The 26,163-nt window shown below is 41.6% G+C and overlaps 1 protein-coding gene across 4 annotated transcripts in view; it reads right to left on the minus strand.

Moving 5' to 3' along the window:
* Positions 1 to 4,393: 4,393 nt before the first annotated feature.
* Positions 4,394 to 26,163, minus strand: part of PTPDC1 (protein tyrosine phosphatase domain containing 1) — a 108,936-nt gene continuing 87,166 nt past the window's right edge. For 3 of the 4 annotated variants that reach the window (XM_033236702.1, XM_033236705.1, XM_033236701.1), the window contains one exon: positions 25,036 to 25,383. In XM_033236702.1, the coding sequence (XP_033092593.1) occupies positions 25,267 to 25,383 (117 nt within the window). In that variant the 3' untranslated portion in view covers positions 25,036 to 25,266. Of the gene's footprint in view, positions 5,674 to 25,035; positions 25,384 to 26,163 lie in introns of those variants that run through there. The other variant, XM_033236703.1, reaches the window with a different exon arrangement.

Below are 26,163 nucleotides of genomic sequence, written 5' to 3' on the forward strand. Positions count from 1 at the left end.
CCCTTTTTAGACCATATAGGGTAACTTTCTGACGTTGCCATGGCATTTGTAAACTGTCACGGCGTTGGTGGGAGTGTAGCAGTGAGGATGACCAGCGGTCACTCTTGTTGCCATCTTGATTTGGTGTTTTAGCCGGCTTCTTTACTGCAGCCTGTTTTATCAGCAAGGTCTTTATGACCTGTATTTTGTGCCTACCTCCTATCTCATCCTGTGACTTAGAATGCCTTAACCTCCTGGGAATGTAGCCCAGTAGGTCTCAGCCTCATTTTACCCAGTTCCTATTCAAGATGGAATTGGCTCTGGTTCAAATGCCTCGACAGAATGGCTGGATCATACAAGGTATTGCCAAACCATTTTCCAAATGGATTGGGCCATTTTATATTCACACTGGAAGTGGATAAGAGTTTCCATTTCATTATATGCTCATCAACACTTGGTATGATCGGTCTTTTAAATTTTAACCATTCTAAAGTGTGTATTTCTCTAAAGCTAATGATGTTTTAATTTGCATTTCTCTAATGACTAATAGTGCATATTTTCATGTGTTTATTTATCAACCGTTTATCTTTGTTGGTCTATTCAAATCTTTTGCAAGTTTAAAAGTTTGGGCTGCTCTTTTTTTCTTATTGTCCAATTTTGAGAGGTTTCATATAGTCTGGATGCAAGTCCTTTAACAGATACATGCTTTGCAAAGATTCTTTCCTAGTCTGTGGATTGTCTTCTCATTCTTCTCACGGAGCAGTTAAGCTTTTTTTTTTGTTTTTGTTTTCATTCTCTCTCAGTGTCTTTTGAGGAACACACTTTAAATTTTGATGTAGTTCACTTTACCGACCTGTTCTTATGGATTGTACTTTTGGTGTTGTATCTCACAAATCTTGAGCTAACCCAAGGCCACACATGTTTCTCTCATGTTTTCTTCTAAAATTTTATAATTTTAGATTTTACGTTTAGGTTTACAATCCTTTTTGAGTTGATGTTTTAATACGGTGGACGATATACATCCAAGTTCTTTTATATATAAATGTCCGATTGTCCTAGCACCATTTGTTGAAAGACTATCTTTTCTCAGACAGGTGAGGTGGCTCACGCCTGTAATACCAGCACTTTGGGAGGCCAATGTGGGAGGATGGTTGAGGGCAGGAGTTCAAGCCCAGTCCAGTCAACACAGTAAGACCCTCATCTCTACAAAAAAACAACAAAACAAAGAAAACAAAACAAAAAAGACTATCCTTTCTCTGCTCCATTGCCTTCGTACCTCTGTCAAAAATCATGTGTCCATATATGCATGGGTCTTTTTCTAGAATTATTACTCTGTTCCAGTAATCTATCTATATACCAAAACCACTCAGTATTGATTACTGTAGTTTTATAGTAGTTCTTGAAATCAGTTAGTGTTAGCCCCCCAATTTTGTTCTTTTTCAAAGTTGTCTTGGTTGTTCTAGATCCTTTGCCTTTCCACATGAACTTTAGAATCAGCTTGTCAATTTCTACAAGAAAAGCCAGCTTGAATTTTGATTAGCAATGAATACATAGGTCAATTATGGGGGGAAGTTCACATTCTAACAATCTTGAATCCTCTGACTCATGGACAAGGTGCATGTCTCCATTATTTTAGGTCAGTTTAATTTCTCTCAGCAGTATTTTGTAGTTTTCAGTGTATGGGTGTAGTGAGTTGAATCATAGCCCCTGCCCCCAACATATGCCCATGTCTTAATACCCAGGGTCTGAGAACGTGACTTTATTTGGAAAAAGAACTCTGCAGGTACAATTAAATGTCTCAAGATGCAGAGATCACCCGGAATTCTCCAGACGGGCTCTAAATCCAAAGACATGTTTTTGTAAGCGAGATACAGAGGAGAAAGAGAGAGGGAGGAGAAGGTGACGTGAAGATGGAGGCAGAGATTGGAATGATGGGGCTACAAGCCAAGAAATACCAAGGAACATCTGAAGCCAACAGAAGCAGAAAGAGGCAAAGAACAGACTGTTCCTCAGAGTTTTTGCAAGTACTGCAGCCCTACCAGCACCTTGATGTCAGACAGACTTCTGGACTCCAGCACTGTGAGAAAATAAACTGCTGTTTTAAGCCACCAAGTTGGTGGTAATTTGTTATGACCGCCCTAGGAAATGAATACAACAGGTCTTTCATATTTTCTGGCAGATTTATCCCTAGTATTTTATCTTCTTGATGCTATGGTAAAGGACATTGTTTTTTTCAATTTCGATTTTGGATTGTTCCTTGCCACTTTATAGAAACACAGTTGATTTTTTTTTTTGTATGTTGACCTTGTATCCCTCTGCTTTGCTAAGCTCACTCATTTGATTTGGTAGCTTTATTTTTCTAGATCCCATCAGCTTTTCTACATAGACAATCATGTTTGAGAATAAAAATGGTTTTACTTTCTATTCTCCATGTCTTTTATTTCTTTTCTTGCCTGATGCTGTTAACAGCGGCAAATCTGTACAGGTCTGCAGCCACCTCAATTCTTGCCTCCTCAAAAGAATTTGAGTGAGGGGCAAAAAGCAGAATGAGAGACGGAGGCAAGTTTTAGAGCAAGAGAGAATGTTTATTAAAAAGCTTTAGAGCAGGAATGAAAAGAAGTACACTTGGAAGAGGGCCAGGCGGGTGACTTGAGAGATTCAAGCGCACAGTTAGACCTTTGACTTAGGGTTTTATACACTGGCATACTTCCGGGGTCATGCACTACTTCTTCCCTGATTCTTCCCTTGGGGTAGGCTGTCCGCATGTGCAGTGGCCTGCTAGCGCTTGGGAGAGGCCACGCATGCAGTGTGTTTACGGGAGTCATATGCACGCTCACTTCAGGTGTTTTTCCTCTACCAGTCTAGCATTCCTAGAGGAAGGTCATATGCCAGTTAAACTCCACCATTTTGCCTCTTAGTGCACATGCTTGAGCTCACTCATCCAACTCTTGAGACCTTATCAGGAAGCTACTGATCACCAGCTTTAGGTGTTTCTATCTATTGGGAAACTGCCTTTCCCTGGCACGGGCTGCAACCAATAATTATTTCAGAGGGACAGTTTAATAACTGCCTGGCCATCACCTGATGGTCGCCTGACATTCCTGGTGGGGGTGCCTCTCCTGCTCTGCTCATGTCTGACTGGCTACCCACTGTAACAATTGCACTGGTGAGAACCTCCAGTGCAATGCTGGATAGGAGTGGCAAGAGCATGCATTTTGGAATTGCTCCTGATCCTATTGGATCAGCGTCCAGTCTTTCATCATTACTAGGTACGATGGTGCCTGTAGGTTTTCTGTAGCTGTCCTTTACCAGGTTGAGAAAGTTCGTATTACCAACTTGCCAAGAATTTTTATCAAGAATCTTGTTGGATTTCATCAAATGCTTTTTCTATGTCTTAAGATTATCACATTTTTCTTTTCTCAGTTGGTTAACATGGTAATTTCCTCATGAATGAAGTGATCAGTACTCATTTGAACACACCAGGGTGTCTCACTGCAGATCCTTGGGAGTTTTTGCTAGTGCGTCTCTCTCCTCTCTGGACTCTGTTCCATCAACTCAAGTTGCCTTGGTCTCCCAGGCCCTCAGCTCCATCTTCTCAAGTCTAGGAATATTCCAGGCTCTGCCTCTGTTCTCTCTTTGCCCCAGTCTGGAAGTGTTCTCAGGGTGGTAAGCTGTGGCGATTGTGCAGTTCACAGTGTTTTTTCTCATCTCTCAGGGATCACTGTCTTTCATTGCCTGAGGTCCAGTGTCTTATATACTATTGTTTTTGTCATTGTGTGTGTTTGCTTGTTTCAGAAGGGAGGTAAGTCCAGTTTCTGTTACTCCATCTTGGCTGGAAGGGGAGGTCATATATAGTTTATGTAAGTTTTTTCAAAATAATGTTATACATATTGCTGTTTTCTAGCTTTGTATCACGGAAAATTTCAAAGGTATTAAAACATAGAGAAAATAGAATAATGAATCCCAATGTATTCATCACCCAGCTTTAACAACAATAAATCGATGGCCAACTTTATTTCATCTGTAACTCAGTTCACTTCTCTGCCTATGTCCCGATCTTATGAGGACACTTCCCTCTACCAATTTGGAAACAAACTGCCCACACTGCATTATTTTATTTGCCAATAGCTCTGTTTGTATCTTTACAATTTATGAATTTTAAAAACAAATGATAGGCCGGGTGCGATGGCTCATGCTTGTAATCCCAGCACTTTGGGAGGCCGAGGCGGATGGATCACTTGAGGTCAAGAGTTTGAAACCAGCCTGGCCAACATGGTGAAACCCCATCTCAACTAAAAATACAAAAATTAGCCGGGCATGGTGGTGGGTGCCTGTAATCCCAGCTACTCAGGAGGCTGAGGCAGGAGAATTGCTTGAACCTGGGAAGTGGAGGTTGCAGTGAGCCAAGTAGTGCCCCAGTAAGGACCAAGATCACGCCACTGTATTCCAGCACAGAGTGAGATTTCATCTCAAAAACAAACAGCAAATGATTATCATTCTTTAATATAATATCTAGCTGTTGTCATTGCTGTTTTACAATAGTTTATTCATATCAGGATCCTAACTAGGTCTACACATTGTATTTGGCGGATAGGTCCTTTTCAGTGTATTGATTCCTTCCTAGTCTCTCCCTTGTAATTTATTTATTGAAGAATGCAGGTCATTTGTCCTGTATAGCTTCTTAGAGAGTGATTATTCTGGTTGCATCTCCATGTTGTCTTCAAAGTGATTCTCGGTCCTCTGTTAAACTTATAGTTAGATGTGATTCAGGTTCCAGTTTTGGGTGAATATTTCAGAGGCTGTCGTGTATAGTACCATCAGAAGTTTATACTGTATTATTGTATTTCTTTCATAGTGTTCTAGTAGCATCCTGTGCACACCCCCGCCATAGTACAGTCATGCACCTCATATTTGTCAGTTCAGGCTGCCATAGCAAAATACCACAGACTGAGTGGCTTAAACAACAGAAATTTTATTCTCACAGTTCTAGAGGATAAAAGTCCCAGGGTTAATTCCCGGGGAGGGCTGTCTTCTTGTCTTGTAAATGTCCACCTTCTTGTGTCCTCACACGGTGGAGAAAGACCTCTGGTATCTTTCTCTTCTTATAAAGGCACCAGCCCTATCAGATCATGAGAACACCCCTACTATGAGCTCATTTAACCATAATCACTTCTTCACAGGCCCCATCTCCAAATATAGTCACATGGAGTTTGGGACTTCAACACATAAATATTTTGTGGAGACACAAATATTCAGTCTAATATATACCTTAAAACTGTCTTAAAAATAAACTTAAAAAAATAATATTTGCAGGTTAAGAAAAGTTGGAAAGATTGTACAGAGAATCACTGTATACTCCTGACCCAGTTTCCCATGGTACCTGTATCACAACTAAGAAACCAACATTGGCACATCGTTATTAACTACACGTGATGCTTTGTTTGCATTTCACTAATTTTTCCTCAATGTCTTTTTTCTGTTCCAGGATCCAATTCAAGATGCCACAGTACATTTCTTCATTCTGTCTCCTTAGCCTTCTCTGGTCTATGACAGTTTCTCAGACTTCCCTTGTCCTTGATCACCTTGGTAGTTTTGAGAAGAACTTCCCAGACTTTTTGCAGAATGTCCTTCAATTTGGGGTTGCCTGATGTTTTTCTCATAGTTAGTCTGGGATTAGGGGTTTGGAGAGGGAGGCTGCAGAAGTAAAGTGGCATTTTCATCACAATATATCATGGATACATGCTATCAACATGACATTACCGAGGAAGTTAACCTTGATCACATGGCTGAGGTAGGGCTTGTCAGGTTTTTCTCACTGTAAACTTATTCTCTGTCCCCACAACCTCACTTTAATACTCTACTTTTTGGAAGCAAGTTACTAAGTGCATCCCCCATTTGGGTGGCGGGGAGAGGGAATTAGCTACATAAATTAATCTGGAATTATTCTGTACAGGCAATTTATCTAATCTCCCCCACTTATTTCAAGTTGAAACATTTATTTATATCGATATAAATATATATTTATATTTATATCGATATAAATATTGATATTTATATTACACTTTTTGTATGGCTCATGCACCACACAAAAACAAGTAGTGAGCCAGACTGGCCTGCAGACCATCGTTTTCGGATCCCTAGTCTAGAAGACTCCTCAGGAAGGACTCATTTGAACAATATTCAAATAAGTTATTATACTTTATGAGTCCATTCTCACACTGCTATAAAGAACTACCTGAAACTAGGTAATTTATGAAAAAAATAGGTTTAATTGACTCATAGTTCTGCAGGTTCTATAGGAAGCATGCCTGGGAGGCCTCAGGAAACTTATAGTCATGGCCAAAGGCAAAGGGGAAGAGAGCACGTCTTTACGTGTCAGAGCAGGAGAGAGAGAGAGCCAAGGGGCAGGTGCTACACGGTTCCAAACAACCAAATCTTGTGAGAACTCACTATAATGAACATAGCAAGTGGAGTATCTGGCCCCACGATTCAGTCACCTCCCATCAGGCCCCTCCTCCAACACATAGGGATTACAGTTTAACATGAGATTTGGGATGCCGACACAGAGCCAAACTATATCATCTATGTTCATGTAAGTTTGTGGTCTTTACATATACAAAGGTTGCACCGGCTGATTAGAAAATCTCTTTTCCATTTCTGTAAAGAAAGACTATTGGGGCCGAGGCAGGTGGATCATGAGGTCAGGAGATTGAGACCATCCTGGCTAACACGGTGAAACCTTGTCTCTATTAAAAATACAAAAAAAAAAAAAAATTAGCCAGGCCTGGTGGTGGGCGCCTGTAGTCCCAGCTACTCGGGAAGCTGAGGCAGGAGAATGGCATGAACCCAGGAGGCGGAGCTTGCAGTGAGGTGCCATTGCACTCCAGCCTGGGTGACAGAGCAAGACTCTGTCTCAAAAAAAAAAAAAGACTGTTGGAATTTTTACAGAAATTGCATTTATTCTGTAGATTACTTTGGATAATATTTACATCTTAACAAGGTATTTGTATCAGTCCGTTCTCGCATTGCTATAAATAAATAAATACCTGAGACTGGATAATTTATAATAAAAGAAGTTTAAGTGGCTCCCAGTTCCACAGGTTGTACATAAATCATGTCAGCATTTGCTTCTGAGGAGGCCTTGGGGAGCTTCTACTTATGGCAGAAGACAAAGCCGGAGCAGGAGGAAGAGAGAGAAGAGGGAGGTACTACACACTATTAAACAACCAGATTTTGTGAGAATTCACTCACTATAGAGTACTGAGGCTGGGATGGTGCTAAACCATTCATGAGAACTCTGCCCCTCATGATCCAATCACTTCCCACTAGGCCCCACTTCCAACATTGGGGATTACAATTCAAGATGAGATTTGGGTGAGGACATCCAAACTATATCATTTCACCCCTGGCCCCTCCAAATCTCATGTCCTACTCACATTGGAAAATACAATCATGCCCTCCCAACAGTCCCCCAGAGTCTAAATTTGTTCTAGCATTAACTCAAAAGTCAAAGTCCAAAATCTCATCTGAGACAAGGCTAGTCCCTTCCACCTATAAGCCTGTAAAATAAAGACCAAATGAGTTTCTTCCAAGATACAGTGGGGGTACAGGCATTGGGTAAATACTCATGTTCCAAAAGGGAGAAATTGGCCAAAAGAAAGGGTCTCCAGGCCATGTGCAAGTCTGAAACCCAGAAGGGCAATTATTAATCTTAAAGCTCCAAAATAATCTCTTTTGACTGCATGTCTCAAATCCAGGGCACACTGGTATAAGGGTGGGCTCCCAATGCCTTGGGAAGCTCCACCTCTGTGCCTTTGCGGGGGTCATCCCCCATGGCTACTCTCACAGGCTGGTGTTGAGCGCTTGCAGCTTTTCCAGGTGTATGGTGCAAGCTATCAGTGGCTCTACCATTCTGGGTTTGGGGGACGGTGGCCCTCTTCTCACAGCTCCACTAGGCAGTGCCCCAGTAAGGACTCTGTGTGGGGGCCCCAACTCCACATTTCTCCTCTGCACTTCCCTAGTAGAGGTTCTCCATGAGTGCTATGCCCCTGCAGCAGGCTTCTGCCTGACCATCCAGGCTTTTCCATACATCCTCTGAAATCTAGGTGGAGACTCCCAAGACTCAACTCTTGCACTCTGTGAACCCACATGCTTAACATCAAGTAGAAGCCACCAAGGCTTATGGTTTTCACCCTCTGAAGCAGCAGCCAGAGCTGTACGTGGGCTCCTTTGAGCCATGGTTGGAGGTGGAGTGGCTGGGATGCAGGGAGCAGTGTCCTGAGGCTGTGCAGGACAGTGGGACCCTGGAACTGGCCCACAAAACCATTTAGTCCTCCTAGCCTGTGATGAGTGGGGCTGCCACAAAGTTCTCTGAAGTGCCTTCAAGGGCTCTTCCCCATTATCTCTGTTATTAGCATTTGGCTCCTTTTTACTTATGCAAATTTCTGTAGCCTGCTTGAATTCCTCCCCTGAAAATGAGCTTTTCTTTTCTACCACATGGCCAGGCCACAAATTTTCCCATTTTTTTTGCTTTGCTTCCCTTTTAAATACGAGTTCCAGTTTCAGGTCATTTCCTTGCTCACACATATGAACACAGGTTCTTGGAAGCATCCAGGTAACATCTTGAATGCTTTGCTGCTTAGAAATTTCTTCCAAGGCTGGGCGTTGTGGCTCATGTCTGTAATCCCAGCACTTTGGGAGGCCAAGGCAGGTGGATCACTTGAGGTCAATTTGAGACCAGCCTGGCCAACATGGTGAAACCCTGTCTCTACTAAAAATACAAAAATTAGCTGGGTATGGTGGTGCATGCCTGTAATCCCAGCTACTCGGGAGGCTGAGGCATAAGAATCGCTTGAACCTGGGAGGCGGAGGCTGCAGTGAGCCGAGATCCTTTCCAGCCTGGGTGACAGACTGAGACTCTGTCTCAAACAAACAAACAAATAAGAAATTTCTTCCACTAGATAACTGAAATCATCACTCTCGAGTTTAAAGTTCCACAGATCCCTACAGCAGGAGCACAGTACAGCCAAGTTCTTTGGTAAAGTATAGCAAAAGTGACCTTTACTCCAGTTCCCAATAACTTTCTTATTCTTGTATGAGACCTCCTCTGCCTGGACTTCATTTTCCATATCACTATCAGCATTGTGGTTGCAACAATTTCACAAGTCTCTAGGATGTTACAAATTTTTCCTCATCTTCCTGTCTTCTTCTGGGCCCTCCACATTCTTCCAACCTCTGCCTGTTACCCAATTCCTAAGCTGCTTCCATGTTTTCAGGTACCTTTATACCAATGCCACGCTTTTCTTTTTTTTTTTTTTTGAGACGGAGTCTCGCTCTGTCACCCAAGCTGGAGTGCAGTGGCCGGATCTCAGCTCACTGCAAGCTCCGCCTCCCGGGTTTACGCCATTCTCCTGCCTCAGCCTCCCTAGTAGCTGGGACTACAGGCGCCCGCCACCTCGTCCGGCTAGATTTTTGTATTTTTTAGTAGAGACGGGGTTTCACCGTGTTAGCCAGGATGGTCTCGATCTCCTGACCTCGTGATCCGCCCGTCTCGGCCTCCCAAAGTGCTGGGATTACAGGCTTGAGCTACCGCGCCCGGCCAATGCCACACTTTTCAATACTAATTTTCTGTATCAGCCTGTTCTTGCATTGCTATAACGAAATACATGAGACTGGGTAATTTATGAGAAAAGAGGTTTAATTGGTTTACAGTTCCACAGGCTATATAGAAAGCATGGCAGCATCTGCTTCTGGAGAGGCCTCAGGGAGCTTTGATTCATGGTGGAAGGCAAAGCTACAGCAGGTATCTTCACATGGCCAGAGCAGGAGGAAGACAGAGAGGGAAACAGTGCTATATACTTATAAACAACCAGATTTTGTGAGAACTCACTCACTATATGGTACCAAGAGGGGATGGTGCTAAACCATTCATAAGAACTCTGCCCACCATGATCCAATCACCTCCCATCAGGCTCTACCTCCAACACTAGGGATTACATCTCAACATGAGATTTGGGCAGGGAGAACATTCAAACTATATTAACACTTGAGTATCTGAACTCATTGTCCTCTGGCATAGTGTTGCTTTTGAAAAGTCGGATGTCAATCTGGTATCATTTCCCTTATAAATGACTTGGTCTTTTTCTCTCTGATTGTCCAAAAGTTTTTTGTTTGTTTGTTTTTCTTCTTCTTCCCTTTAAAATTCAACAATTTTACCAGAACATTTCTCATTGTTGGCCAGCTGGGTTGATTTTCCCATGTAAATGGAGTAACTTTTCAGTATATAGTTTTAAGTCTTCTTTTATTGAACAACACTTTTGTTGCATTATAGCTTTTTAACACTTATTTTTTTCCATTACTTTTTCTTGTTTAGATACTCCTATTATACTTATGTATAATAGTAGTAATTTGCTTTGCTCTAAACTCTGTATCTACTATGTTTTTAAAAAAGTAATGTTTGCATGATATATCTTTTTCTATCCTTTAACTTTTAACAACTTGTGACATTAGTGAGTTTCTTATAGACAGCATATTATTAATCATGGTTTTTAAATCAACTCTGTCAATTATTTAATTGGTGTATTGAGACCATTTGAATTTAAATTATTTACTGATATGTCAGAGCTTAAATCAGCCTTTTTATTATGTGTGTTCTGCTTGCTTTCTGTGCTTCTCCTCTGTTTCTTTTCTTACTTTCTTGTGGGTTACTTGAATTTTTTTTTTTTTTTTAGACAGAGTTTCACTCTTGTTGCCCAGGCTGAAGTGCAATGGCCTTGTCTCGGCTCACTGCAACCTCCGCCTCCCCGGTTCTAGAAATTCTCCTACCTCAGCCTCCCAGGTAGCTGGGATTACAGGTGTCTGCCACCATGCCCAGCTAATTTTTGTATTTTTAGTAGAGATGGGGTTTCACCATGTTGGTCAGGCTGGTCTCGAACTCCTGACCTCAGGCAATCTGCCTGCCTCGGCCTTCCAAAGTGCTGGGATTCCAGGCATGAGCCACAGCACCCAGCCTACTTGAACATTTTCTAAAAATCACTTTTGTACAGTTTCTTTAGTGATTACTCTAGGTAGTACGTATATCCAAATGTAACTTAGCACAGTCTAACATTTATTGATGCTTTATTACTTTAATTGAAGTAGAGAAATTTTACTTCCATAATGTCCTCATACCCTCCCTAGCTCTTAAATACAATTGCCTTAGGTATTTATTCCATATACATTAAACACAACATCAAAGGGTATAATTTTTACTTCAACCATTAAATGTAATTTAATAAACTCATGAGGCTAGTCCATTCTATTTACTCATTCCAACATTCTTTTTCCTTTCTGAAGTTCCAAGCCATCTTCTGTTATTATTTGCTTTTGTTTATAGAACTCCCTTTACCCATTTTCTGATCAGGTAGTCCCTTACGAACATTTATGCAAAAATTCTCCACAAAGTTCTACAAATTCAGCAGCATTTTAAAAGGATTGTATACCACGACCAAATATAATTTATTCCAGGAATGCAAAGATGGTACCACATATGAAAATCAATCAATGTAATATACCACATTACAGAAAGAAGAAAAAAACCCACACGATCATCTCAATTGATGCAGAAAGAGCATTTGACAAAATTCAACACTCTTTCATGATAAAAACATGAAACAAACTAGGAACAGAAAGAAACTATCTCAACAAAATAAAGGCCATATATCAAAAACCTACAGCAAACATCATAAACATCATGGTGAAAGACTGAAAGCTCTTCCTGTAAGATCAGGAACAAGGCAGGAATGCCTGCTTTTGCCACTTCTATTCAAAATAGTACTAGAAGTTCTAGCTGCAGCAACTATGCAAAATAAATAAATAAAAGGCATCCAAACTGGAAAGGAAGAAGTAAAATTACCTGTTTGTAAATGACATAATCTTATAAAGAAAACCCTAAAGATTTCACCAAAAACCTACTAAAACTAGTAAGTTCAGCAAAATAGCAGGCTACAAAATAAACACATAAAAATCAGTTGCATTTGTATACACTAACAATGAACAATCTAAAAGAAAATTACAAAAACAATTACATTTAAAGCAACATCAAAAAGAGTAAAATACAATTAACCAAAGAAGTGAAAAACACCTACAATAAAAACTAAAAACACATTGCTGAAATAAATTAAAAAAGAACATAAATAGAAACATATCCCGTGTTCACGGATTGGAAGAATATTGTTTAGTGTTGCTTTTTTTTGGTTTTGTTTTGTTTTTTTTTGAGACCGAATTTCATTCTTGTTGCCCAGGCTGGAGTGCAGTGGCATGATCTCGGCTCACCGCAACCTCAGCCTCCCGGGTTCAAGCAATTCACCTGCCTCAGCCTACTGAGTAGATGAGATTACAGGCAGGCATGTGCCACCATGCATGGCTAATTTCATTTTTTTTTTTTTTTTTGAGACAGAGTCTCGCTCTGTCGCTCAGGCTGGAGCGCAGTGGCATGATCTTAGCTCACTGCAAGCTCCGCCTCCTGGGTTCACATCATTCTCCTGCCTCAGCCTCCCGAGTAGCTGGGACTATAGGCTCCTGCCACCAGGCCCAGCTAATTTTTAAATTTTTAGTAGAGATGGGGTTTCACTGTGTTAGCCAGGATAGTCTTGATCTCCTGACATGATCTGCTTGCCTCGGCCTCCCAAACTGCTGGGATTATAGGCGTGAGCCACCGCACCCGGCCTAATTTGGTAATTTTAGGAGAGATGGGGCTTTGCCATGTTGGTCAGGCTGGTCTCAAACTCCTGACCTCAGGTGATCCACCTGCCTTGGCCTCTCAAAGTGCTGGGATTACAGGTGTGAGCCACAGTACCTGGACCGAAGATTACTGTTAAAATGTCAAAACTACCCAATGTGATCTACAGATTCAGTGAAATCTCTATCAAAAACCTAATGATTTTTTTTTGTAGAAATAAAAAAGCTCACTCTAAAATTCAAATGGAATCTCAAGGGACCTTTAGTAATAGCCAAAACAACATTGAAAAGGAACAAAGCTGGATAACTCTCACTTCCTGATTTCAAAACTTACTACAAAGCTATATTAATCCAAACAGTATAGCACTGGCAAAAAGACAGACATATAAACCAATGAGATGTTATAGAGAGCCCAGAAATAGCTCTTGCATATATGGTTTAATTACTTTCTTTTTCTTTTTTTCTTTTTTTTTTTTTTGAGATGGAGTCTCATTCTGTTGGCCAGGCTGGAGTGCAGTGGCCTGATCTTGGCTCACTGCAACCTCTGCCTCCCAGGTTCAAGTGATTCTCGTGCCTCAGTGTCTCAAGTAGCTGGGAATACAGGTGCATGCCCAGCTAATTTTTGTATTTTTAGTAGAGATGGGGTTTGGCTATGTTGGCCAGGCTGGTCTCGAACTCCTGGCCTCAAGTGATCCACCTGCCTTAGCCTCCCAAAGTGCTGGGATCACAGGGGCATGAGCCACTGTGACCAGTCACCATTTTTTTTTTTTTTTTTTTTTTTTGAGAGAGGGTCTCCTTATGTTGTCCAGGTTGGTTTTGAACTCCTGGGCTCTAGCAATCTTCCTGCCTCGGCTTCCCTAGTAGCTGGGATTACATGCCCATACCACCACATCTAGTTTCAAATAGCTTTTGATAAGGGTGCCAAGACCTTACAGTCCTTTTCAACAACAAGTAGTGCTGGGAAAACTGGATATCCACATGCAGAATAATGTGGTTGGACCCTTATTTAATGTCATGTAAAAAATATGAACTCAAAATGGATGAAAGACCTAAATGTAAAACCTAAAGCAATAAAACTATTAGGGAAAAAAAAAACAGCAAAAATTTCACAACATTGGATTTGGCAGTGATTTCTTGGAAATGGCAACAAAACAGAAATAGAAAATTAGACTTCATGAAAATTAAAAAATTTTGTGCATCAAAAGACACAGTCAACAGAGTAAAAAAGTAACCCATAGGATGAGAGAAAATATTTGCAAATCATATCTTTAATAAGGACTTAATATCCAGAATATATAGAGAACTAAAACTCAACAACAAAATACAAACCAACTGAAAAATGTGCAAAGGACTTGAATAGACATTTCTCCAAAGAAGATACATGAAAAGGCAATAGGCACATGAAAAGATGCTCAATATCACTAGTCATTAAGGGAATGCAAATCAAAACTACAATGAGATACCACTTCATATCCGTGAGGAAAGCTATTGTCAAAAATACCCAGAAAATAAGGATGTGGAGAAACTGAAACCCTAGGGCACTGTTGGTGGGAATATACAATGGCACAATCACTGTGGAAGACAGTGTGGTGGTTCCTCAAAAATTTAAACACAGGATTACCATACGATCCAGCAATTCCACTTATGGCTGTGTACCCAAAGGAATTAAAAGTAGAGTCTTGAAGAGATACTTGTATACCTATGTTCACAGCAGCATAATTCACAATAGCTCAAACATAAGCAACCCAAGTGTCTATTGACAGATGAATGGATAAGCAAAATGTGGTATATACATACAATGGAATGTTATTCCACTTTAAAGGGGAAGGAAACTTTGCATTATACTACAACATGGATGCACCTTGAAGATATTTTGCTAAGTGGAATAAACCAGTCACAAAAGACAAATACTGTGTTATTCCACTATTTATAGTAGTTAAAATGAGAGACACAAAAAGAATGGTGTCACCAGGGGCTGGCATGTTGGGGGATGGGGGAGTTCTTAATAGGTATAACATTTCAGTTTTACAAAATGATGAGTTAAATAGATGAATAGTGGTAATGGCTGTACAACATTTATGAATGTATTTAATAACACTGGACTATATATTTAAACATGAGTAAAATGATAAATTTCATTATATATATTTTACTGCAGTAAAAAAACTGAAAAATACACGAACAAGCACTAGAGAAAAGAAACACAAACAGCTCAAAACATGTAACAAGGTAACACATTTGAGGTACTATCTCCTACCAACTTAATCTGGCAAAAATCAAAAAGTCAATACTAAGTGTTGACAAGGATGCAGAGCAGTCGGAACTCTCATTTACTGCTGTTGGGAATATGAACTGGTACAATCATTTTGAGAAATAATTTGTCAATACCTAGGAAATTGAAATTGTATATACCCTAAAGTTCACAAATTTTACTCTTAGCTACATAGCCTACAGAAACTCTTGCACATGTATACCCAGACATGTGAAAATATGAACAACCCAAATGTCCATCACAAGTTTTAAAAGAGGTAATTTGTAGAATATCCACACAATGGAATGCCATACAGCAGTGAATACAAATAAGCTACAGCTTACACATTAATATGGAGAAATGTGAATAGCACGTTGAACAGAAAAGGCAAGTCACAGGAGAATACACACAGCATTGTTCAATTTATGTAAAGTTTATAAACAGGCAAAATCAAGAAATATGTTAAGATAGAACTATAAAGAAATACACACAAGTTATAGTGGAAGAATTAAGGAACAGCAGGGAATTTTGTCTTCTGTATTAGTTTACTACGGGCTCCATAACAAAGTACCACAGACTAGGTGGCTTAAACAACAGAAATTTATTGTCTCATGGCTCTGGAGGCCAGAAGTCTGAGATCAATGTGTCACCAGGGTTGGTTCCTTCTGAGGCCTCACTCCTTGGCTTGTAGATGACAATTTTCTCTCTATGTCTCCACATAGTCTTCCCTTTGTCCATGTTTGTGTCTCAGTCTCCTCTCTTTTTTTTTTTTTTTACTTTTTTTTTGAGATAGGGTCTCCCTCTGTCACCCAGGCTGGGGTACAGTCGCGCAATCTCTGCTTACTGCAACCTCCACCTCCCAGGCTCAAGTGATCTTCCCACTTTAGCCTCCCAAGGAGCTAGGACCACAGGCATGAGCTACCAGGTCCGGCAATTTTTTTTTTTTTTTTTTTTTTTTTTTTTGTAGAGACAGAGTTTCACCATGTTGCCCAGGCTGGTTTTGAACTCCTGGCCTCCAGTTATCTGCATGCTTTGGTTTCCCAACATAGTGGGATTACAGGCATGAGCCACTGGGTCTGGCCTCAGTCTCCTCGTCTTATAAGAACATCAGTCAGATTAGAATTGGGACCACCTCAATGACTTCATTTCACTTTAATTACCTCTTTAAAGACCCTACCTCCAAAGACAATCACATTCTGAATTACTGGGGTTAGGACTTCAACACATGAATTTTATGGGGGACACATTCGGTCTATAACACCTCCCCATCTCTTTGGGCTATGTGGTAGTCAGGTAGATACATTTAATTATATTTAACAAAAAGTTAATTAGCATATACTTTGTTCCAAGGAAAAAGAGCTGAGTTTTGAAGGACATGTTGAGTATTAATCATCCAGCATTGTATATAAGGAATGCAAGTGTGGACTGAAGGAGGTATCTAGATGGTAGGTAATGCCAAACTAATTAGGGTGACAACAGAGGTACAGAAAATGTCATGGACAAGCGCTGCTGTAGGTACGGATGTGCACCATACTTGTGTCTTAGTCTGCCTGTGCTGCTATAACAGAATATGTGAGACTGGGGAGCTTATAAACAACAGAAATTCATTTCTCACAGTTCTAGAGGGTGTGAAGCCCAAAATCCAAGATGCCAGCATTTAATGAAATTTGCTAGCTGCTTCCAAAATGGTGCCTTGAATGTGGCATCCTGCAGAGGGGAGGAATGCTGTGTCCTTACATGACAGAAAATGAAAGGACGAAAAAGGACCACACTTTCTCTGTCAAGCCCTTTTATAACAGCATTAATCAATGTATGAGGCTACAGGCCCCAGGAACTAAACACCTCCCGAAAGGCCACACCTCCCTAACACTACAGATTTTGGGGTACATATTCAGATTGTAACATTCCACCTCTGACCTCCCAAATTTGTACCTTTCTTACATGTAAAATACATTCATTCCATCCCATTGCCCCTAAAGTCTTCATTTGTTCCAGTAACAATTCAAAGCAAAAGTACAGGGTCCCATCTAAATCAGATACGGACGAGGCTCAAAGTGAAGAGTCATTCTGAGGCAAATGCTCTCCCGCTGTGAGCCTGTGAAATCAAACAAGTTATATACTTCCAAAATACAATGGTGGAACAGTCACAGGACAGACATTCCCATTCCAAAAGGGAGCAATAAAAAAGAAGGGAGTAAGAGGTCCCACGGAAGTCCAAAACCAAAAGGACAAACATTAAATCTTCTTTTTTTTTTTATTTCAATTTTTGTGGAGACAGTGTCTTGCTCTGTCACCCAGGCTGGAGAGCAGAGTGTGTATGATCATAGCTTGCTGCAACCATGAACTTCTGGGCTCAAACAATCTTCCTGCCTTAGCCTCTCCCGTAGCTAGGACTACATGTCTGTGCCATTCTGCTGAGCTAATTTTTTTTTTTTTTGTAGAGATGGGGTCTCACTACATTGCCCAGGCTGGTTTCAAACTTCTGCCTCAAGCAATCCTTCCTCCTGGGCTTCCCAGTGGGTTGGGATTACAGGCACAAGCCACTGTGCCCAGCCCAACATTAAATCTTGAAGCATGAGAGTAATCTTTGACTCCATGTCCCACCTTCCAGGTACACTGGGGTGGAGGTTAGGTCCCCATGGCCTCAGGCGGGCCCACCCACATGGCTTTGCTGGGTACAGCCCATGCTGCAGCTCCCATGCACTGAAATAACCCGCCCGTAGCTCTCCCAGACTGGCACTGTACGCTGGTGCTTCTACACTTCTGGGGTTTCTGGGGCAGCCCCACTCTTATGACTCCACTAGGCACTGTCCTAGTGGGGGCTGTCTGCAGAGACTTGGTCTTTGCAGCAGTTCTCTGCCTGCGCCCACTGAGGCATTCCTTGAAATCTAGGTGAAGGAAGCCATGCCTCCGCAGCTCTTGTACTCTGCACACCTGCAGAATTAAGCACCACTTGGATGTACCAAGGCTCACTGCTCGCATCCTCCAGAGCAGTGGTCCTACCTGGACCTGGGCCTGCTTGAATCAGAGGTGGGGTGGCCAAGGAGCACTGTGCCAGAGTGCAGGGTGCAGAGACCCAAGGTGGCCCTCAGCAGTGAGCACACAGGTCCCATGGGCACCCTGGGCCCCTCCTCAAAATCCATCTGTCCCCAGGACCCTAGCACTCTGGGCTTTTGATGGGCATGGTTGCCCCCTCCCCTTGTACCAAGATGTCCATAATACCTTTGGGGTCATTCTCCCATTGTCTTAATAGCACATGGCTTTCTTGTATCCATACTAATCTTATCAAATGGTGGCCTGGCCACACCCTGTGTGCTATCTTCTAAACATACTTTTGTTTTTTTGAGACAAAGTCTCGTTCTGTTGTCCAGGCTGGAGTGCAGTGACGCAATCTCGGCTCACTGCAGACGCCACCTCCTGGGTTCAAGTGATTCTCCTGCCTCAGCTTCCCGAGTAGCTAGGATTACAGGTGCTTGCCACAATGTCTGGCTACTTTTGTTTTTTTTTTGTAGTTTTAGTAGAGATGGGGTTTCACCATGTTGGCCAGGTTGGTCTCAAACTACTGATCTCAAGTGATTTACCCACCTCGGCCTCCCAAAGTGCTGGAATTATAGGCATGAGCTACCATGCCCAGCCTAAAACTCCTTTTTTTTTTCTTTTTTCTTTTGAGACGGAGTCTCACTCTGTCACTCAGGCTGGAGTGCAGTGGTGCCAACCCAGCTCACTGCAACCTCTGCCTCCCGGGTTCAAGTGATTCTCCTACCTCAGGCTCCCAAATAGCTGGGATTACAGGTGCCTGCCACCACGCCCAGCTAACTTTTGTATTTTTAGTAGAGACGGTGTTTCACCATGTTGGCCAGTCTGGTCTTGAACTCCTGACCTCAAGTGATCCACTCGCCTCAGCCTCCCAAAATGCTGGGATTATAGGCATAAGCCATCACAACCGGCCTACATACTTTTTTATTCTTTACGTGGCTGGACTGAGAATTGTCCAAATCTTTTTCTTTACATGGCTGGACTAAGAATTGTCCAAACCTTGATGTTCTGCTTCCCTTTGAATTATAAATTCTGTCTTTAAATCATTTCTCTTCTCCCATTTTAACATTTTAATATAAGCAGTTAAGAGAAACCACACAGCATCCTGTACACTTTCCTGCTTAGAAATTTCTTCTGCCAAATATTCTAGTTCATTGCTCTTAAGTTCTGCCCCTTACAAAGTCCTAGAACACAGACATGGACATAATTCAGCCATGTTCTTTGCCATTTTGTAACAAAGATGGCCTTTTCCCCAGTTTCCAATGATATTCTTCATTTCTGTCTATGACCTAATCAGAATGGTCTTTACAGTCCATATTTTTATCAGCATTCAGTTCAAAACCACTTACGCAGTTTCTCAGGAGAATGAGTTGAGTGAGAATTTCCCCACAGCTCTCCTCTTCTTCTGGGCCCTCACCAGAATCACCCTGAATGCTCCACTCCTGGCAATACAAGCTTTTTCTTGCTTTCATTTCACAACTCTTCTAGCCTCAACCCATTACCCAGTTCCAAAGCTGCTTCCACATTTTTAGGTATTTGTTTTAGCAACACCCCACTCCCCTGGTACCAATCGTGGTCTTAGTCCATTTTGTGCTGCTGTAATAGAATAGCACAGGCTGGGCAACTTAAACAGACATTTATTCTCACAGTTCTGGAGGCTGGATAGGCCAAGATCAAGGCACTGCCATCTGGTGAGGGCTGCTCTCTGCTTCCAACATGGTGCCTTACATGCTGCACCATCTGAAGGGGAGCATGCTGTGTCCTCACATGACAGAAAGTGGAAGAGCAAAAAAGAATTCCCTCCATCCGGTCTTTTACTAATAATATTTGTTCATTCATGAGGGTGGAGCGCTCATGACCTACACACCTCCTAAAAGGCTGCACCTTCCTACTCTATTGCATTGGGAATTAAGTTTCCAACACATGAATTTTGAGGGATAGGCAACATGACTCCTAGAGGGATGAATGACTGAATATATAATTCCTGTGTGTCCCCAGGTTTAGCAGAGGGCCAAGCAGAATAGGCACAGACATGTTGCTGAAAGAATATGTTTCATATTTGTTACTTACAGTTGTACTGGAACTCTACTGTGAGCACACAGGAGAGTCTTAGAAAATAATTGATCACTTAATCTAAACCTACCAAAATTAATTCAGGAAATATCACCTATTAGTTCTGGAAACACTGAGTTTGATATTAGGTTGAACCACATGAAATGGCCAGTACTTGATCATTTTGTACCAAAAAAATGGCCACTCCCTATGGTTCAGCCTAAATCAAAAGCTTCAGTAGTTTGTTTTCTTTTCTTTTCTTTTCTTTTTTTTTTTTGGAGACGGAGTCTCGCTTTGTTGCCCAGGCTGGAGTGCAGTGGTGTGATCTTGGCTCACCGCAACCTCCGCCTCCCAGGTTCAAGTGATTCTCCTGCCTCAGCCTCCCAAGTAGCTGGGACTACAGGTGTCCACTACCACGCCTGGCTAATTTTTGTATTTTTAGTACAGACAGGGTTTCACCCTATTGGCCAGGCTGGTCTCAAACTCCTGACCTTGTGATCTGCCTGGCTCAGCTCCCAAAGTGCTAAGATTATAGCCACCATGCCTGGTCTGTTTTCATTTTTAAGAGGAGAAAAAAAAAATGATAAAGCAATGCATTAAATCAAAACCAGAGGCTACTGTCAGACTGCTTTCTAAAGATCAGGTAAGGCCGGGCGCGGTGGCTCAAGCCTGTAATCCCAGCACTTTGGGAGGCCGAGACGGGCGGATCACGAGGTCAGGAGATCGAGACCATCCTGGCTAATACGGTGAAACCCCATCTCTACTAAAAATACAAAAACTAGCCGGGCGAGGTGGCGGGCGCCTGTAGTCCCAGCTACTGGGGAGGCTGAGGCAGGAGAATGGCGTAAACCCGGGAGGCGGAGCTTGCAGTGAGCCGAGATCTGGCCACTGCACTCCAGTCCGGGCGACAGAGCGAGACTCCGCCTCAAAAAAAAAAAAAAAAAAAAAAAAAAAAATCAGGTAAGTAGGAACCCATCTTCAAAATGTAATTTTTCTCTAAAATAGGCAATCTCAAGAGTAAAATATCTTTTCCTTTTAATCAAGAAAGCCGAGAGGCAAGGGCTTAGCAGGCTTCTCTTACTGTATAAGTTTCAGTGGATGTATGAAACTTTTATTTTCATTGCAAAAGGTTTTATGACATTTAAGTCTTATTGGGACATTAGTGACAAGCTTTGAACAAAGGCTTGTCAAGCTCCGACACTGAATGGTTCCATTGTGATTACTTATAAATCAGTTTTATTGTCAGTGTTGGGGTAATCAGAGATTAGGTCATGCCTAAAAGCATAACTAAAAAAATAACGCACCACTGAGAAACAGGATTTTGTTGAATTTTTCTCCTGCTACTTTATCTATAAACAATTTGCAGCCATCTAGCATTGAGAAAAGCTCTCTTAGGTAACATGCTAATCTTGTGCCATTCATAAAAAGCATCAAAGAGAATGCTGTTCTTGATTTACCTGCACTGAAAATATACTAATGCGTGTTAATTTGGAACAATAATAAAGATCCTATGAGTAAGCTGTCATTTTTAAACGGACCCCCCAATTACATGGGAGCTGTTAGATGTCAAGAACTTGTGGCTTGCACTCAATCTACATTATATTGTCCCTGGATATTTTTTCAGACATCTGGAGACTGGCCTGAAATAGCAGCCAATCATATCAGCAAGCATTCTCCATTTAAGAGAAAATAGAGGAACTTTATCTCTATTGAGTTATGATATATGGTGGTTTTCATGGAATCCAGAGTGATGAAGCTGGGAAGCTGGTTGAAGAGATGACTAAGTAACTCAGCACAGATTTTCTGAGTTACATAAATAAATGAAGCGAGCTCTACCACCAGCAGCAATTTGTCTCAAAGGGCATTATTAAGCTCTCTGAAGTAAGAAAAGGCAATAGTGGCAAGAAATCATGTACTTCCTCTAAGTGTGATATACTAGAGAGCATCATATGGTAGTAATAGAGCTGGTTCAGCCTTTTCCAGAGGACAGATGTGTAATATTTTTACTAAGTTATGGACAGCACAGTGCTCTCTTAATGCCATCATAACATTTAGTGCTAAAGGGACCTCAAGGTCCCTGAGAAGGCACTTTGACTGGCAGCTTTGCCAGGTTAAGAGTCCCATAGGCAGTTAACATGAGCAGAGAAGAGGGCACAGCACAGGGTCCATCAGACTCCACATCTCACGTCATACAGTTATGACTAAGACTTCTCAGGCCAGGTGCGGTGGCTCACACCTGTAATCCCAGGACTCTGGGAGGCCGAGGTGGGAGGATCACCTGAGCTCAGGAGTTCAAGAGAAGCCTGGGTAACATGGCAAAACCCTCTCTCTACAAAAAAAAAAAAAAAAAAAAAAAAAAAAAAAAAAAAAAAATTAGCCGGATGTGATGGTGTGTGTCTGTAGTCCCAGCTACTCAGGAAGCTGAGGTGGGAGGATGGCTTGAGGCTGGGAGCGGAGGTTGCAGTGAGCTAAGATCATGCCACTGCATTCCAGCTTGGGCTACAGAGTAAGACCCCCATCTCAAAAAAATAAATAAACATAAATAAATGAAATAAAAAAGACTTCTCTCTGTTCAGATAATTCAGCAAGGTAACGGATACGGCTGGCCCATGGTAAGTTCTTAATATGTGCGTGCCCTTAACCTTCCTATTTCTGTTGAACTGAAGTTTTCAACCTTATCACTTCTCCCAATAGGTGAGATTTCTGTCCTCTGGGCTACAAAGAACTCCTCATCCAAATATGGGAAGGTAGGAATCTTGTCAGCTTGGAGATTTTCCTCAGCGATTCCTCTTAGAACTCACCTATCCCAAACCCCCAGTGTTTGGTCATGCTGAGCTGATGGAAGGAGTCTGCACTAACTAGAGCTTGGCTCAGTGACTCAGCCGACAACTCAATCTGCCTGTCAGGAAAATCTAAGAGCAAAACCTTGTCTTTATCATCAGATGCCCTACAGCATCAAGGTAAAGAAGTACAAGACTAGGATTACGGGTTGTTCTTTTTGCTTTTATTCAAATAAATACAATATTTATATATAGCCTGATTAATTTCCCCTGTCATATCTCTTTTTTCAGGTTTCAGGCTTAGAATTTTAGTCGTGCAATGCTATGGTCACATCATAACTGTTCTCTAAGTTGAAAAAAGTATTTAAACAGGCAAATAGCGAACTCGCCAAAAGACTTGTGGGTCACTTGCCCAGATGAGGCCAATTGAGATGAGAACAAATATCTTTTTTTTTTTTGTAAAAACTCTTATTTTTATAGTGCACCTTTGGATAAAATCCAATTGTTTCTTCCCCTTCTTTCCCAGGCCAGGCACTTGACAGCACAGTGCTCTCTTAATGCCGTCATAAAGAGGATGGGCAATCCACTTCATTAACATCCATCGGACTTGATTTCCCAAGAAAATTAAAACAGTGTGAAAGAACACTGCATTTAGCATTTGGCATTAGAGTTAGTGAGACTGATAATGACTGAAATATTTTGGATGTGCTAGAGGTTAATTCAGAAATGTAGGCCTGGAGAAATTTCATTTGTTCTAAATGAGTCTTGCTTCCCCTGAATTTCGTCTTTAGGTAGTAACTTCTTTAGTTTGAAATTAGTCTGATTGGCCGGGCGCGGTGGCTCAAGCCTGTAATCCCAGCACTTTGGGAGGCCGAGACGGGTGGATCACGAGGTCAGGAGATCGAGACCATCCTGGCTAACACGGTGAAACCCCGTCTCTATTAAAAAATACAAAAAACTAGCCAGGCGTGGTGGCGGGCGCCTGTAGTCCCAGCTACTGGGGAGGCTGAGGCAGGAGAATGGCAGGAACCCGGGAGGCGGAGCTTGCAGTGAGCCGAGATCCGGCCACTGCACTCCAGCCTGGGCGACAGAGCGAGACTCCGTCTCAAAAAAAAAAAAAAAAAAAAAAAAGAAATTAGTCTGATTAATATCACCTTTATTGGGAAAAACTATTATCCTCTCTGTGGCTTGGCCTCTGGTATCTCCACATACTAATTTAAATAAAAGTACGGCTTCAATTGCTAATTGATGGTTCAGCTTACAAGGAACTAGTCTAGGCAGCCACCCTTCTTACATGAAGCCAGTTAGGGCTAATGCAACCTGTATGGTCAACTTCAGTTTAAAAATCTTCTCATTGTAAGAAAGCAGCCAAGTATCGAACCTTGAGGCAAGTGGGTCTATGGAGTGGCAGATTTGGGAGTGTGGGGCCAGGGCCACACTGCTCATGCTAATACACCATCAGCACAGTGGCCCAGTCTTGACTTCCTCCAGCTCCAAGAGTCACCTCTGCAGAGTGGCTGTGGCACCTGAGAGAGTAGGGCTGGCACAGAGCCCCTGCCCTGCACGAATGTCCCTGTGGAGTCCCTGGGAGGACAGAGGCAAGCCCTGCTTCTTAGCAACTTCCTACACTTCCTGCCTCTGATCCCACTTCCTCTCTGTAAAGATGCTATTTGGCTTAGCAGCAACCCAAGAGAGTGGGAATAAGGCTTGGTGTGTTGAGAACTGCTCCTGCCTCCTTTTGACAGCCAAGGCTGGCAAGGTTGTTTGGAAATCTGACAAAGAGCAAGTCTACTTTCTACAAGTAAAAAATCCCAACCACTTCACGGTCACCCCATTAAAGTAAAACTAAATCTCTCTGAAAAATAATATGCTTTGAAACCCTCTGTTACATTTATAAAAAGAAAAGGAAAAACAAAAAATTTCAAAGTTAAAAAAAAACCCTTTAAAAATATTATAGCAAAAGCCTTCTTTGTAACAAATATAAAACAGCTTAAGACACTTGGTGACTTTCTTAGTTCACTTGTGGGGGAATGGACACACAGTGAGGTTTTACTACTGAAGTTAGTTAGCTATTTGGTAAAAACTCTAGGAAGAGTTCCATCAAGAAAATGGTTATTTTGGAAAGACAAGTTATGATTATTTCCAAAACGTCAAAAGGAATAAGAATGTAAACACTATATACTTAAAATGTTAATGCAATATTAACTCAGTCAAATAAATAAAAGAAAGTGGCACCAAATTTATGGCAATTTTTCAAAACAAAAATGTAGCTCAAGGATATTTAAAAATAAATAATTGGTTCAAATAGGGATGACCATTCTCAGCACAAATCAACAACATTCAAAATAAAGTGCTATGAGAAAAAGTAGCCCCACAAACTTCAACTTATTCACATATGAACAGAGATACTATCTGGATCTTTAGGTCTGAAATATTCACCACGAGGGAAAGCTAGAGGCCAGGCTTAGGGCCATCTTTTGTCATTTTTCTTTTTTCTTCCAGTGTGTGCTTAAATATTTTCTTCAGGGTGTTGTAAACTATTGGTCCATTTTCAGAATCAAAATTAACCTGGTGATAAAGAAATTTACATTCAGGACACTGTAACAAGAATTTTAACTAGTTTCTATTTTGAGAGAAGGAGGGGGTGGAGAAAAAAACAGACTTACGAACAAAACTCTATATAAAATACACATAATAAATTTCACACATTTTAGTTGAAAGACTATATTAGAACTGCCAACCATGTCAATACCAAACTTATGAATGAGAACCCCAAAATTAAATCTAGTGCCTGGATATTTAGTCTAATTATATACACCCAGACATGAAGCAAGTCAACAGTGGGTATGAAGTGAATTTTTTGAGACTATCATTGATGGTATAAGGGAAAAATTTCCTGTATTAAAACAGTACATCAGCTGTACACGTCCTGCTGAGAGGCCCTGTGGCCACTCTGGACAGAATCAGAGTGACATGAATAGAAGCCCAGCTCCCCACCTGCTAGCTATGTGTCCTCATCTCATACTCAACCTCTCTGGACCTCGATCTCCTCCTTTGTAATACAGAGATAATGATACCCCCCTTCATAGGATAGCGTATCTGTGAGTCTAACATATGTTTGGCACATATATACAAACCTCAACTGGTCAGGGGTGGTGGCTCACGCCTGTAATCCCAGCACTTTGGGAGGCCGAGGTGGGAGGGTTGCTTGAGCCCAGGAGTTCGGGACCAGCCTGGGCAACAGGACAAAACCTCATCTCTACAAAAAATTTAAAAAAATTAGCCAGGCATGGTGGCACGTGCCTGTTGTCCCAGCTACTTGGGAGGCTGAGGTGGGAGAAATGCGTG

Source organism: Trachypithecus francoisi, unplaced genomic scaffold (genome assembly GCF_009764315.1).
Source record: "Trachypithecus francoisi isolate TF-2019V2 unplaced genomic scaffold, Tfra_2.0 Lachesis_group16, whole genome shotgun sequence".
NCBI classification, from domain to species: domain Eukaryota; kingdom Metazoa; phylum Chordata; class Mammalia; order Primates; family Cercopithecidae; genus Trachypithecus; species Trachypithecus francoisi.